Here is a 16,728-nt window from a genome sequence, read left to right as displayed (position 1 = left end):
CTGCAGGTCTGTGCACAGTTTCCAAGGAGTGTGCGTGACTCCTACATTCTCAATTGATCACAGATCCATGACATCTTCCAGGGTCTACAGAGGCTGCGGGGGTGGCTCCTCGGGGACAAGGGCTACCACCCACAGAGCACGTGGCTGATGACACCTGTGCAGCGGCCTCAGACTGCAACAGAACAAAGGTATTATGAGGCTCTTGCTGCAACTCACAACTTGGTGGAGCAAACCATCGGGATGCTGAAAATATGGTTCCTGTGCCTGGACCAATAGTCCGCAGAGTGTGTCACGCATCGTCGTCGCCTGATACACCATGTACAACCTGGCACTGCAACAGGGAGAGGAGATGGCTGAGGAGGAGATGGGGGAGCTGGAGGTCTCCTCCAATGAGGGGGGCGTCGACAGGGATGAGGCTGAGGAGGTCCTCACACTGGTCAGACAAGACAGGCGGGCTCAGGAGGCCCTCATAGCAGCTAGATTTGTTGAGGATGACGACGACATGCAATGAGGAGACACCATACATCCTCACATTGGATCTATGAATATTCAACTCCAGTCTGGCTTATGGCAGCGCACATACCCTGTGAGATAATGCTCCTGTCATGGAGACACAATGGAGGCCCTAATAGTCGCTCAACTGCAGGGGGATGATGACCACATGCAGTGAGGGCACTCCATAGATCTTCACATAGCCTCTGAGAATGTCTGACTCCTGTCTGGCTGAGAGCATTTCCCATGGCGGGCGAATGAGAGTCTGCCCGCCATGGAAACAGTGTGTTTCCCAGGAATGCATAATTAATGTGGCGGGTCTGGGACGTGAAAAGCCACCATTGTGGCCAGCGGGTAAAATCTCATTTTATCCACCTGCTACTGCACTTAGTGCAAATCTGGGACTATTCTACCCATAGTGTCATTCTGGCACAGGAGGCCATTCACCCCATTGTATCCATGCCAGCTCTTTGTAGAACAATCCAATCAGCTCTATTCCCACACTCTATACGCATAACCCTGCAAAGTTATTTCCATCAAGTGCCCATCCAATTTCCTTTTGAAATCCTGATCATCTCCGCTTCCCCCACCCTCAAAGGCATCGAGTTCCAGGTCATTACTCCCTACTGCATAAAAGGCTTTTCCTCACAATGGCTCCCATATCGCTTTCTCAAAACCTTACATTTGTGTCCCCACGTCCTTGTACCTTCAGTTAATGGGAGCAGCTTTTCTTGAACCGACCTATCTGAACCTGTAATAATCCTATACAGCTCTATCAATGTCCTTTCCCCAAGGAGAACAAACCCAGCTTCTTCAACCTAACCTTGTAGCTAAAATCCCTCATCCCTGAAACCATTTTGGCAAATGACAGGGGTTTGCTAGATTTCTAGAATGAAAATAAATATGATAGGTATGAGTTTTTTTAAACCTTTCAGGAAGGTAGTAACTCTGAGTGCGGTATGGGTACAGAACACCTTCTGGTATTTCTGGCAAAACAATGTATGTTAGAGGCTAATGCGAAGGATTCAAAGCCAATTACACTCTGCCACTTGCCCAGTGTTCACACATGCACTTTCCAACAGGGTCCACTGAATAGTATGTAGGTAATCCAGAGGTACTGAGACAAATTATACAGTCCCAACTATTGCCAGGACTGAAACCCAACTATCTCAGGACAAACCTGGAATATAACCCAGGACCCACTTTTCTGAATAGCTCAGTACTACACTACCTAGTGTCTTTACCATAGAATTACAGAGGAGCTGGAGGGTACAATTTTACATAACTGATGTCAATAACTAAACATAATAGGTCTTAGCCCTTGCCACTAAGGGTGCTTTGGCTTTATTCAAAAAACTGCTATCAGAAAGTGTCACTATTCAGATACTATGGAATAAATGAAGATTTTTATTGAAGAGTTTTGTTCAAATCAAAAACAGAAAGCATAACTAGATTAATATTTGGAACAGACATCAGCTCCGTGCATCCTTAAACCTGCACAAGCCCGTAAGTCAAAATAGCCAACCTTACCCGAACATACAGCAGATTGGATAACGTGTCCATATTCTCTATCCTATATGGGTCCTGATTTCGTAACTCATTGAAAAGAGTTAAAGCTCTATCAATGTCTAAACATTAGGGAGAAAGAAAGAAAAGTAGTTCAACAGTTTCTGAATACATGACAATATCAGGTAACTACGAAAAAAAACAATAAATCAAAAGAAACCTTTGTTTACTAGACATGGGATAACACATTCTGCACATATCATTCTGCAACAACATACTCAATGCTTAAGATAATCTCACAACTCATAAAAGTAAACACGGAAAGATTTATAATATCTTACTTTTAAAAGACGTGACTGTGCTATAGAAATAAGGGTTTGAAATAAAAAATAGGATTTTCATTCAAAAATTAATATAGAAGCACTCCTTGCCTAATCAGGTGGTTTTATTTGTACAAAAAGTGAAAAATCTAAAGATATTTTGAGGCGGCTATGTTGCACTCAGCTTCCCTCACAGACAAGATCATTTTTCAATGTACAATAGAAATTCCTCCAATTTTCTTGGATCACCAAACAAAATGATTTGAACAAATTTAGATTCATAATTTTTAAAAACTCAAAGAAACTTAAGAACTGCAGTGTAAAACAGCGACACCAAGATGCAATTAAACAAATGCCCTGCAGCAACAGAAACGGTGTCAATCAATAAACATGTCAAACTTAAATTTTAGCAAGAAAAACCCCGCCGTAGATCCCATTACAAGTGTTGCACACTTTGCTGGCAAAGTCTATTTATGCCTGGAAAAGTTAACGCAATTTTCTATTTTTTAAAAAAGTTGTTAAAATGGGGATTGGTCAGGAGGGTTTGGCCTGGATTTTCCACTTGATTGCTCCAGATTTTCCAGTGTAATTCGCCTGAACTTGGCAGAACCGGCAAAAAAAAATTGCAGCATTTTAAATGCAAATTGAGTTTAATGCAAGTCGAGTTTCCATTATGTTTTGTGCCAGTTTTTAAAAAGTTGCACTAGAAGCAGGTCCTGCCCACAAAACTGGCTGCCCATAAAGGTGATCACCACTAGAAGATTCCGCTAATTGCACTTGTTTGCAGGCCTTCAAGGAGGCTCTAACAATTAAGTTGGATCTTTTGGACATAAAAACATTAATAGGTATATTTTGAAAGGCTTTGGATGTAACTTATTCCTTCAATTTACAAAGGTACTGGCTTTTGCACCGCAATCTAAATAGAAAATAGTTTCGTATTTTTGTTAAAAAGTTATTTTCAACAAACGAATACATCAAGCAATATTTTCTGAAGTAATTTTTTTTAAGTTGTTTAAAAATATTTGTCAGTTGTGCTGGTTTATGACAGATTGTACATTTGGTGATATGCATGAGTTAGAGCAGAAACTTGAACTTTTCAAAACAGGTGCAATTTGCACTGTAATCATTAATTCACAGAATTTTAATGGCACAGAAGGAGACCTTTTGACCCATCGTGTCTGCACCAGCTCTCCAAATGAGCATCTGAGCTAATGCCATTGCCCTGCCTTTTCCCCATACTCCTGCGTCCAACTCTGCCCTCTTTTAAGCAAATGGTAAGTCCAAGCTGAAACCCACATTGGACCTAGCAAAATTCTAAGCTGTAGTCTCTATTCAGAGAGGCCTTTGGGGATATAGTGATATGCAGCAACCAAAAGCTGCCACATGTCACACCATTGTAGAAGGTTAACAGATCAGAAGGTATTCATTATCTCCTAGACAGTGCCAGGACCACTAGGTGCTACGATACCATATTAAGTTGTGACAGAGACATACATTGGTATCTCGTTTATATTTTTAGAAAACACCCAGATACCTGGCATTAAGTGCTAGGACTGCAGGGTGGCAACCCCAGCTATACAATTGCCAAGTCTTGCATCTGATTTTGTCATCTACAAAATAATATTAGGCAAACAAGTGAAGGATTTAGTGGGAACTGGGTTGGATCAGGACCAGGAGTCACTGCCGAGACCAAGCTTTTACTGTAAACATTCCTAAACTTCAAAAAAAGGTTGACTGGCAGGAACAAAAGCCAAGGAATTGAATTCCAAAAAAGACCCAAAATGTGGGACCACCCAATTTTATTTTAAAACACTAAAATGAAGAGACCTCATCCTAACCCTAACACTGACCTCGAACATTGTGATAAGCCACAGCAATTTGAGAGATGATATAAGTGCTTTTGGAGAAGCCAGCATCAATTAGGTTCTGATATTTTTGCAATGCCTCCTCAATAAGCTGCAGTTCCGTATAGATGTGAGCCAGGAAGAACTCTTTCATCCATGTACTGGGTAGCACCATGGGCTTGAGCTGGAAGAGAAAAGCAAAGGAAACCGAGTATCAGTAGTATACACAAGCCATGATTAAAGTCACTGTGATCAGAGTCCAAGTGCCTGGGGAGACTCTTGAACTTCCAGGCAAAGTAGTGGGTGCAGACACCCTGGAATCGTTTATGAAACAATTCAATGTTGCAACAGGTGAGAATGGGACGATTCTGGATAAATGATTAAACTGGGCTTCCTCTTCTGTAAGTATCATGATCTCTTCTAACGTGAGGTCCATTAATGTATCCTGCATGAAGGACCTCTAATCTGGTTTTACATGAGCCAGGTTAATGGGCTTTAAAGTGAGTGATCCAGGCATTAACGAATGCCTGGCTCAAAAAAACCAGACTCAAATTAAAAATCAGGAATTTTACACTTGAACAAAAGCCATCGAGATCTGTTGGGAGTCTGGGTTAAACTACTGTACCTCCTGCTTCAGTTTTGGGAATGTTCCAGAAAGTGTTTTTATTTGGTACAAAGTTTGCTCCATAATTAGAAAAAGGACTTGGATTTATAATGTCTTATCGTATCTCTCAAACATTCCACAGTACTTTCGTGCAGTGATTGGTTTGAAGTGCAGTCACTGTAAAGCAGGCAAATGTGGCTCAGTAAGGTCCCACTGACAGTAATGAGATTCAATAATTAATTAATTTATTGTTTGTGGACGATCGTTGGCCAGGGCACAAAGAATTCCTTACTCTTCTTCAAATACTGCCAGTTCATCTTTAACTTCCTTCTGAATGGGCAAATAGGTTGACACCTCTAGCAATGTAGCACTCCCTCAGCAATAAACTATGACTCCCCTCTGGGTGTCACCTCTATTAACTGGGCCTCTGATTTAACAAGCAGTGCAATGGAAGAGTAAAGTCTCTCTCTCTGTATACCCTTTCCCAGAACAGTGAACATGCTCAGGGTCATAAAACTGTTGGGGGTCTTCTGCCTTGGTGAAGATCAGTTACCTCAAGATAAATTGATATTTGAACTTTTGGGTTTCCTTTTTTTCTTATTACAGAACTATACTAGAGGACGATTTCACCCATCAATGTGTCCAGTGTCAGGGTTTTATTCAGCTTTCATTCACTTTTGGATCAGCAGCACCCTAAATTAGCGACATCCAATAACATTTCATGATTTTTATTATGTCCTCACAATGGAAGTTAAAAATTCTGTTCTGAATTGCCACTCAGTTGAAGAGAAACAAATGCACTCACCAAGTTACCAGCCTTGACAGAAACCCCCAGGAAAGGAATAAATTAGTCACTTACCATCTCCTTGTCGGTAATGAGGTTGCAGAGTTCGAGCCAAGCTCCCCAGTGCAAAGGCAGACTGTGCGTGGCTTCCACAAACACGTCAATAGCTTCTTTAACCAGGTCCAGTTTCCTCAGGACTACTCCGTACCTAATATACAAACCCTGACTGAATTTCAGCTTACATAGTTTTATATTACACTGACCTATACTTCGATAATTCACGGTTAAACTCGCGATGCAAGACAAAAACAGGTAGGCAGCTAGTTACAAGGTAATAAATATAATTGAGGTTGAGATAGCTTGTGACATGAGAGAAGATGGTGAGCAGTTTAAATCATTTAATTCCTGAGCTCACATTTCAAGCTTTGACATCTCTTAAAGAAATAAATAAGTGCCACTTCCCGCACCCCCCCACCCCTCCACCCCCAAACAATGTTTGCTGAAGATGGTGCCTTGCTTACGTACCATTACACAAACTCTCAGCCATCTGGCACCCAGCCCAAGCAACCATCCAATCACTGAAAGCTTTCCTGTTAATGCTCTCACAATGGAGTAGGCATTACTCACTCTATACTATCTGTTGTATTCAGTCCTTTAAAAAGGAAAATATATCTATTTTATTATGTTAACAGCAAATACATGCATTTCCAAATAACATTGGTAGTGTCAGAATACATTTTAGTGAACTGTAACACCTTCTAAGTGTTACAAAGGGAGATAATTTGATGTCTTTCACTCATTCTATTACAATTCCAACGGGAATTGTCAATTGGCTCACCAGATCATACATCCAAAAACGACCTTCAACTCTCCTCCTGTTTCTTTGATAATTCCAGGTTTTCCACTCAACATCCTACCCAGGGATCCAGGAAGAAGGACTTCCTAATATCAATCCTAAGCTTGCCTTTCATCACTTTATATTTGAGACCCTTTGCTCCAGCCTTATGATTTAATCTGAATTTGTGTTTGAATTTACTTCCTCTATGCCATTTACTACCTGAACAGCTTTACAAGGTCATCTTTCAAAGCTGGAAATCATAAGTTCCTCCAGTGTTTTCTCTTAACTCAGTCCTCTGGCACTTCTGCCTTGTAACTCTGCTGTCCATCACCCCCAAGGTCCTGAATGCCTTGGTGAGCAGAACTGAGCAGTACTGACGGACAAAAGCAAAATATCGTGGATGTGTAGAATCTGAAATAAACTCAGTAGTGCCATCAGCATCTGTGGAGAGAGACACAGCTAGAGTTTCAGATCAATAACTGTTCATGAGAACCAGTTCTGATGAAAGCTCATCTACCTGAAACATTAACTGTTTTTCTCTCTCCATAGATGCTATCATGCCTTGATGAACGTTCCTGCAGGTGTGGCCTGATCAAGGGACTGCAGGTTGTAAACAGCACTATCTCAGGCGAGCAATCTATCATTTAAACTAAGTTCTGCACTTTAGAGAGTCACCTCATTGCTTTGGGAAATTCCAAAGACAATAAAGATGTGAAATATTCTGACAACTAATTATCTTTGGTCACAATGTCACTGAGTACAGCTTCATAATGGGACGGCTTCTATTCAAATGCTGGTTTCCAGGCTGCCTTTTACCAATTCTGAAGAACAACATCTGGCAACAAACAATAACTGAAATATGGAGCAGTGCACAGGTAACCCAACCTACCACACACACCGCCGCCCCAACTCCACCCACAATCTCTACCATTTCCCATATACATTGTGGGGAAATTCAGTAACCTTTCCCAGGATTGTCATCTATGTTATTCAGCACATGTTGGGAAATAGACAGTTAAATGATCATATAAGCTGATACATACAAGTATAATCCAAATCCATCCAATTCCCTGGCTTTGTGTTTTTTGCTCAGTTCAACTCGCAATTCCCTCAGAGACTCATTCTTCACTTGTCCTTTCTCCAAGGGTCCTGCCAAGCAGATAGAAAATAAAACTTCACACAGACTAGCCTAGGGGAACCCAGATGTAGCTTGGAATCACAGATCATAGTTTAGCACACCAATAATGCAACATTTTATTTGTTCCTTTACTAGGACCTGTATAGCTACGTCAATAAAAATTGTACAGAACCATGGTCTTTCAATATTGAAAGAAAATGCTGCTATAAGCCTTTGTAAACTTAAATAATAGATAAATGAAATATATTTAGACTTAAAGTATCTCTTCCTCAACAGTTTAGCATCTCCATGGAGTTTAGTTTAGTCTCCCATAACAGATTCTAGCACAGTTAATAAAACATAGATGCCATTAATAATGTAGGTCAATAAGAAAATTGTAGTCACCACCTCTTACTTCAAATGCACATTAAGAAATTAAAACTAAATACAAAATGATGCATATTTATTTTAATATGTTTCGGTTTAAAGAGATAAAAAGAACTAAAAGATGATGGATAAATCTGTGCCACATTCCAATAGGCTAAATAGGTATTCTATAATGACAAGAGGACAAATACTAAAGGCGGATTGCAGAGAAATGCAGTATAATTTTTCTTTTATTTATTCATGGGATGTGGGCATCGCCAGTTAGGCCAGCATTTAATGTTCCTCCCGAATTGTCCTTGAGAAAGTGGTGGTGAGCTGTCTTCTTGAACTGCCGCAGTCCTTGTGGTATAGGTACACACACAGTGCTGTTAGGGAAGGAGTGCCAGGATTTTGATCCAGCAACAGTGAAGGAACGGCAATATATTTCTCAATGGTTAGTGGCTTGTAGGGGAACTTCCAGGTGGTGATGTTCCCATCTATCTGCTGCGCTTGTCCTTTTAGATAGTAGTGATCGAGGGTTTGGAAAGTGCTGTTGAAGGAGCCTTGGTGAGTTCCTGCTGTGCATTTTGCAGATGATACATGCTGCTGCCACTGTGCTTCAATGGTGGAGGGAGTGAATGTTTGCGGATGGGGTTCCAATCAAGCGGGCTGCTTTGTCCTGGATGGTGTCAAGGTTCTTCAGTGTTAAAAGGGGGCTATTTTCAGTTACCACACCATATATTCAACAACATTGTACTTAACTCAGATTAATCTCTCCAGCAGCTCCCCTTGTGATTTAGCCAATTAACCCAATGGAGACCCAATGAGGACCTCAGCCACACAGATCAGAAATGCCTAGGTTTGATCACTGACCTAAACAGAGTTAGCAGATATCAATCAGGTTGGCAGTGGGGTATTACTGTTTGCAGCAGTGTGCCCGAGTTAGGAGTGGAGAGTAGGAAGAACATGTTGCCTCAGATACTGTTGGAGCTACAGGCTGACAAATCCCCGGGTCCAATAGGAAGTGGCTAGAGAGATAGTTGATGTTGGTTTTAATTTTCCAAAATTCCCTGGATTCGGGGAAGGTGCCATTAAATTGGAAAATAGCAAATGTAACTCCTTTATTCAAAAAGGGAGGGAGGCAGAAAACAGGAACCTACAGGCCAGTTAGCTTAACATCTGTCATAGGGAAAATGTTAGAAGCTATTATTAAAGATGTTATGGCAGGGCACAGAAAATTTCAAGGCAATCAGCCAGAGTCAACATGGTTTTGTGAACAGGAAATCACGTCTAACCAATTTATTGGCATTCTGTGAAGGAGTCACAGGTGCTGTGGATAAAGGGACCCCAGTGGATGTACTATACTTAGATTTCCAGAAGGCATTTGATAAGGTTATTGTAGAAAATAAAAGCTCATGGTGTCGGGGAGGGGGTAACATATTGGCATGGACAGAAGATTGGCTAGCTAACAGGAAAAAGAGAGTAAGCATAAATGGGTCTTGTATGGTTGGTAGGATGTAACCAGTGGTGTGTCACAGGGATCAGTGTTGGGGCCTCAGCTTTTTACAATTTATATAAATGACCTGGAAGAAGGGACCGAAGGAATGGTGGCTAAATTGGTTGATGGCACAAAGATACAACAAGTAAGTTGTGAAGAGGATAAAAGGAGGCTACAAAGAGACACAGACACAGACACATAGGTTAAGTGAGTGGGCAAAGATCTGGCAAATGGAGTATAATGTGAGCAAAGGCGAAATTGTCCATTTTGGCAAGAAGAATAAAAAAGAGACATATGATCCAAATGCCGAGAGATTTCAGAACTCAGATTGAGAGAAATCTGGGTGTCCTACTGCATGAATGGCAAAAGGTTAGTATGCAGGCACAGCAAGTAATTAGAAAAGCTAATAAAATGTTATTGTTTATTGAAAAAGGAATTGAATACAAAAGTAGGGAGGTTATGCTTCAGTTATACAGGACACTGGTGATACCACATTTGGAATACTGTGTACAATATTGGTCTCCTTACTTAAGGAAGGACAGAAATGCAACAGAAGAAGTTCAGAGAAGATTTACTAGACTAATACCAGGAATGGGCAGGAAACAATGGACAGGCTAGGCTTGTATCCACTGGAGTTTAGAAGAGTAAGAGGCAACTTGACTGAAACATAAAAGATCCTCTGGAGTCTTGACAGGGTCTATTTGGAAAGATGTTTCCTCTTGTGGGAGAATCTGGAACAAGGGGTCACTGTTTAAAACTAAGGGGTCACCCATTTAAGAAGAGATGAGAAGAAATTTTTTCTCTTAAAGGATAGTGAGTCCTTGGAACTCCCTTCCTCAAAAGGCTGTGGAAGCAGAGTATGTTCTGTCTGATTGTTGGCCAGTGACTTTCCCCCCCATCAACTTTGCTGAGTACAAAAGTGTGGATGCAAGATGAGAACAGGATTGCACTCGACATTCATGATTCCCCTAGCAGTCAAATATCATGTTTCTCACAACCCAGGATTATACAAGAATAATGGGCAGGAAACAGGGCACGACTAGTAGGCGTATGACCATACAAGAATCAAAATCTCAGTTAATGAATGAATAACATTGCAAAAAAAAGCTTAAAAATATTAAATCTTTTTAATATGATAATTAAGTCTCATGCAACGGACAAAATCCCAGCTTATTGCTATAGGGGCCAGTTATCAACAGCAGACTGACTTACCCAAACTGTCCACTGTTTCGTCATCCTTCTTCTTCTCCCCAGACTAGAATACCAAAATCAGTTACTAAACATTAAAAACTTCATCCATTACAATCAGAGCATTGCCACATAGATTCAGAGCTACAACATAACAGAGTAAGTATTTGGGATGATCTTTACATTATACATATTCCTTTTTAATCTTTTAACCATCCTCACCCACTCCCACCCCTGGGAAGAGACTTGATGCACTGAGTGACATGCTAGGCCACTCCAGGGTGCAATTTAGAGTTAGCCACCTTGATGTGGGTCTGGAGTCACATTTAAGGCAGGCAGATTTCAGTCCTGAACAACATCATTTGGGTTTTTATGACTTCAGCTTCATATTTTTAGAATACCAAACTTTTTAGGTCCAGATTTTTAAAAAAAACATTGTTCATTTGCTAGGGTGGGACATGAATTCACATGTTCTGGATTATTAGTCCAGGCCTTTAAATTACTAGGCCAGTAAAACATAACCACTTCCAGTGCCATGGTGCTTCTGTGTCAGAATGCAAATTTGTGCTCCAAAGTTACGGAGCCCCACCATATGAAGTTGACATGCAGGAAAAGACAGCTGATTCATTAAACTGTGCTAAAAAGGGAGAGAAAAACAAAGGACTAGTCAATGCAGAATGCTTGTAAGGGCCATTTTCATCTGCTTTCCATCTTGGTTAACAAATTATATAAAGAACAAACTTGCATTTATAAAATTCTTTTCACATCCTCAGGTTATCTCAAAGTGCATAGGAATGTTGCATTATCAGAAGTACCGGCATTACAGCCAATAGACGCTTGTAAAGTATAGTCATTGCTGTTTTTTAGGTATAATTTGAGAAGACTAAAATTTGATAGCAGGGTAAGGAAATTAAAAATATTTGTTCAAACTGAGCAAAAAGAGAGACTTGCATTTATATAGCACTTTTCACAACCACCTCAACCATCTCAAAGTGCATTACAACGAATGAAGTACTTTTGAAGTGTATTCACTGTTTTAATGTAGGAAACGCATCAGCCAGTTTGCACAAAGAAAGTTCTCACAAACAGCACTGTGATAATGATCAGATAATCTGTCCTTTGTAATATTGTTTGAGGGATAAATACTGGCCCAAGACACTGGGCTAACTCCTCTTCTTTGAAATAGAGCCATGGGAACTTTTACATCACCCGGGCAGGCAGATGGCACCTTGTTTTAACAGCTAATCCAAAAGACAGCACCTCAGACAGCGCAGCGCTCCCTCAGTGCCCAGGGCACAGAATAGTGAAATTGGCAGATGGAATTTGGGGATTTTTGATTATTGCCGACTTCTTTTTTTTCCATAGGATGGGGGGGAGGGTTCCTCACAACAGATAATGAAGTTTCCATCAGGTCTTAGAAAATGGTGTATCGAATGACTCTGTTCAACAAAGATGCCAGAATATGAATTTCATCCCATTAGTCTAGGCTGGATTTAAAACAAACTCCAGGATGAAAGGGCACCACCTAGTCACCCAGAAAGACATCTGATGGGTCACTGCAGGTTTACCAGCAATCTCATCATTAATGAATGCTCCCTTACCAGATATCTGGAGTACATATACAGGAAATAAGCCTTCTGACTCTGACAGCCTTTGAGAAAATACGCTGCTCGGTCATATTCCTTCAAGTCAAAATATGACTTGGCTAAAGTGTAGGCATCCAAATCCACCAGGTCTTCCTAAATAGAAACATGTTTTTAACAAAAAAAAATCAGTTACTCAAAAAGAAATCTCTTGTGAAATGTAGATGCAGCCCCCATTCTGGATACTGAACTACAATGCAGTTGATTTTCTCTGCCACACAATTGCCAGGATTTTGTTAATGGACAGAACAGAATGAAAAGGGATTTTAATGCTTTGCCTCATTCCACACCCACCTCCACCCAAAGCAAGTATTAGGATAGACAAGTATAAATTATATCGGAATGTATTATTGGTTTACCCAGGCATGCCCTGCTCTATTAAAGTTGTTTGTCTCCTTTCTAATAGTAACAATGGAGAAGAGGAGCAATGCAAAATTCCTTTTAAATACATGTTCTAATCTCAACCTAGTCAAAGACTGAAAAAAGCTTCAGTTCCAATGGTTTCAGACTTTCTAAAACTGTGGCATCTCCATTTCTGAGCTGCTTCTACAATTGCTTGTTTAAAATGAGTGCAATCTGTATACTGTTTAAAAAAAGAACTGTCGTACCTCTGTTAGCGTAGGGGCAGGTGGCAGCTCGTCTTTAGGAAGAGGGTCCAGAGAGAAGGCCAACTCTGAAGCCCTGTGCATAAAAGAAACTGTCAACTTTAATCAAGACATGAGAAATCCAGACTTGTCCCCCACCCCCTCCATCATCCCTGCCCAAATTCTATGTAATACAGGCAAACCCATCAGAATAACTGTTTACTCAACATAATCAAAAGGACAAAGGAGCATCATTCCTTTTGAGATATGTGCCTTGTCACCATCCAGCGTTGCATAAACTTGTTAAATTTAATGATTTTAGAAAGATATTTCTCTCCTGCCTAGATCTAAGGTCCACTCCCATCATCGAGCCTAACTCCCTATAATGTATGACCTTGTAGGCACAATAGCTGGTAATGTTGCCCTACCTGGTCATTATCATGATCAACTCATGAAATTCACACCAGCCCTTTTCAGTCTTTGGATAGCAGAAGAATAAACACTTAACTGTACCAGACTGTGCTCCAGATAATTAAGTTTTAGTTTAGTGCAGATAAAAGACCTGACTTGATTCACAACCCAAAAGTCACAGCCAGGAATTAAAAACAAAAGGTTCAATTTGATCTGACCAGAATCCCTGAATAACTATGAACGTGAGTGATAGGAGAGAAGATAATCAGGACTCTTCTGCTACAAAATCATTTTTATGCAATTACTTTTGTTGACGAAAAGGATTCTGCTAAATTTGCAAAGATAGATTTTTTCCAATGACAGCAAATAACAAAATAATCCACAACACAATGGTGATGCACAAGGATCAGCTCACTTAAGAAATAATGGTTGAGACTATCACTGCAACTTTATAAAGGTAATCAATAAATTCTATAAATTGATTACTTTATAAGGTTAGCCAGAGTTGAAAAAGTCATCTGTAAATAAAAACAAGTAACTAAAACTACATAACATCAGCAACTACAGCCAGTCAGTTTAACTGCAGTAGTGGGGAAACTTCTACAAACCATAATTAGGGACAAACTTAATAGTCACATGGACAAACATGGGTTAATTAAGAAAAGCCAGCATGGATTTCTTAAGGGAAAATAGTGTTTAATTAACTTGGAGTTTTTTGAAGAGGTATGATAAGGGCAATGCTGTTGACGTGGTGTACATGGACTTCCAAAAGGCATTTGATACAATGCCGCACAACAGACTTGTGAGCAAAGTTATAGCTCATGAAATAAAAGGGAAAATAGCAACATGCATTTGAAATTGGCTGACTGACAGGAAACAGCAGGGACTGGTTAATGGGATGGAGGAAAGTTTGGAGTTCTCCAGGGTCAGTTTGGGACCCTTGCTTTTCCTGATATATGTTAATGACATAGACCGTGGCATACAGGACACTATCAAAATTTGCAGATAATAAAAAACTTTGAAACATTGTAAACTCTGAGGATAGTGCAGAATTTTAATGGGAAAGGTGGCAGATGAAGTTCAATGCATAGAAATGTGAAGTGATTCATTCTGTAAGGAAGAACATGGAGACACAATATAAAGGGTTCAACTCTAAAGGGGGTACAGAAGCAGAAGTCATAAGTCATTGAAGGTAGCAGGAAAGATTGAGAGAGTGGTTAAAAAAGCATACAGTATCCTAGGCGTTACTAATAGGGGCATAGAGTACAAGAGTAAGGAGATTATTTTGAACTTGTATAAGATGCTAGGTTAGTTTCTGCTGGTGTCTTGTGTCCAGTTCTGATCACCGCACTTTAGGAAGGCATTGAAAGAGTGCAGAAAAGATGCCTGAGGGTGGCTCCAGGGATGAGGAATATTAGTTACATGGATGGATTGAAGAAATTATGGCTCTTTTCTTTGGAGAAGAGAAGGCAGAGAGGAGAATTATTCAAAATCATGAGATGTCTGGAGAGAATAGAAAGGGAGAGACACTTCCCAGTTGTGAAAGGATCAAGAACAAGAGGGCACAGATTTAAAGTAATTTGCAAAAGTGATATGAGAAAGAACTTTTTTTTTTAACACAGTGAGTGCCAAGGTTTGGAATACATTGCCTGAGATTGTGGTGGAGGCAGGTTCAATTGAACCATTCAAAAGCAAATTAGATTGTTATCTGAAAAGGAAGAATATGCAGGGTTACAGGGAGAAGGCAGGGGAATGGCACTAAGGGAACTGCTAATTCAGAGAGCCAGTGCAGACACAATGGGCCAAACAGCCTCTTTCTGCACATGAACAATTCTATGATATTTCTAATTCGACCCCTATAGTTATACTTTTTGTCAGGAAGATATAATAATTTTCAATGCTATTTGGAGTTTTTTGTTAAGGAGAATAATAGTGGGGTCCGTATCTATGTACGTGTGTGTGCCTGTGTGTGTGGGACTTAATTGACTTAGATTCAGCAGGTCTGAAGGCTCTGATGCAAGAAGAGAAGTTAGGTTTGAAATGCTAAATAGGTAAACATGGGTGAAGTTTTAGAATGTGAGGTGTAAAGGGAACATTTGCATTTTTAAACAAACCAGACAGCTTGAATTCAAAAGGGGGGGTGAAATGTTTCAGTTAAGAAACAGTGTGCTTATTTTCCCCAAAGACTGCTGGCAAAATTGGTACTGTGATAGATTTTTATTATTAGAAGGTAACGTCCAAAGACATAGCAAGACAATGGGAATTTGCATTCAAAGGGGAAAATATGTATAAAGGAGAGAAGGCTGTGTGCAAGGAAAGGAATTCTAAGATCTAACAAGTGTGAAAAGCCTCTAGCCTCTGTGCTCAAACTGCTGTCTGCAAGAACTGGAGTTAAGAAGCCTCACTTTGAATTTGACTGTTCAGGGTATCATGTTACTTTGCCTAGGTCTTTTAAAATGTATTTGTTTTTACTGTTGCCTTAACTGAGATGCAACTGAAAGTTTGATTAATTAGAGGAGCTAGGAGTTACCATAGTGGCAATTTGTAGAACCTGTGTGTGTACTTAACATTTTTTTAAATCAATAAATATTCAATTTAGTTTTGTAAAAAACCCTCAGCCTCAGAAGCCTTCTTTTTACTGAATTGAAAACCCATATCTCAAACTAAATACAAATTGCAAATTGTTGTGGCAGCTGCTTCAAGTTTCCTTCTGGAATTTGAGCAGCTTAGCATTTACCATCTGCTGTACCATAACACTTAAGAATACATTTACATGGTTAACCAACCTGCAGTCCATTTGTATACATCAGCACCAAGTTGAGGGCTGTGTAAGCTGCTCTGACAGATCCAGATTGAGTTGAAGGCTGATATACAGATGTGTTTTATACCTTATATCATTAATGGGGAGTAGATAACAACAGGGAATAACAGACTAAAGTACAGAGCGTGTGAAGAGCTTGGGAGTGAGGTTTATAATCTTTGAAGTGTGAGAAAGATCGAATATACATTTAATACATTGTGTTGCATTTGTAATGCTGTTTCAGCCGGTGTCGACGCCGGTGGCTGCTCCCTGGCCTGGCCTCCTGTTGCTGTTGGTCCTGAACGGAGAGTCCAGCCCCCTCCGGTCGGCTCTCTCACTCACCACTTGGCACTCTGCAGCAGGCCACGCTCCCGGCACAGGCCGCTTACCGCCATCAGACCTCGCTTCACCTCCTTCAGCTCCGGGAACTCACTCAGCGCCGCCATCTTCCTCCCGCTCACCCTGTAGCCAATCACAGCACCGTCCTCACTCCCAACCAGTCACTGCACTACCTCACTCCCAACCAATTACAGAGCCGCCTCATTCTTAGCCAATCACAGCGTTGTTTCATTCCTAGCCAATCACAGAGCCTCTTCATTCACAGCCAACCAAAACATGGCTTTCTTCATAGCCAATCACTGTGCCATCACATTTTCAGCCAATAATAGTGCCGCCTCCTTCACAGCCGCTTAGCAACTCGTCACCCGCCAACAACCGCCCACCAGATTGGCCA

General features: G+C 40.5%; 1 protein-coding gene across 2 annotated transcripts in view; it reads right to left on the bottom strand.

Annotated features, from left to right (window-relative positions):
• The window catches only part of cdc23 (CDC23 (cell division cycle 23, yeast, homolog)), a 31,138-nt gene extending 14,646 nt beyond the window's left edge, over window positions 1-16,492 (bottom strand). The window contains exons 1-8 of one of the 2 annotated variants that reach the window (XM_041193715.1): window positions 16,338-16,492; window positions 12,809-12,881; window positions 12,159-12,296; window positions 10,582-10,624; window positions 7,432-7,537; window positions 5,626-5,758; window positions 4,169-4,346; window positions 2,023-2,120 (exon numbers count right to left, since the gene is read on the bottom strand). In XM_041193715.1, coding sequence (XP_041049649.1) covers window positions 2,023-2,120; window positions 4,169-4,346; window positions 5,626-5,758; window positions 7,432-7,537; window positions 10,582-10,624; window positions 12,159-12,296; window positions 12,809-12,881; window positions 16,338-16,441 — 873 coding nt within the window. In that variant the 5' untranslated portion in view covers window positions 16,442-16,492. Of the gene's footprint in view, window positions 1-2,022; window positions 2,121-4,168; window positions 4,347-5,625; window positions 5,759-7,431; window positions 7,538-10,581; window positions 10,625-12,158; window positions 12,297-12,808; window positions 12,882-15,981; window positions 16,300-16,337 lie in introns of those variants that run through there. The other variant, XM_041193717.1, reaches the window with a different exon arrangement.
• Window positions 16,493-16,728: the final 236 nt, after the last annotated feature.

Source organism: Carcharodon carcharias, chromosome 8 (genome assembly GCF_017639515.1).
Source record: "Carcharodon carcharias isolate sCarCar2 chromosome 8, sCarCar2.pri, whole genome shotgun sequence".
Classification (NCBI taxonomy): domain Eukaryota; kingdom Metazoa; phylum Chordata; class Chondrichthyes; order Lamniformes; family Lamnidae; genus Carcharodon; species Carcharodon carcharias.
The sequence above is the reverse complement of the archived record's forward strand: the minus strand, read 5'-3'. Positions and strand labels throughout refer to the sequence as shown.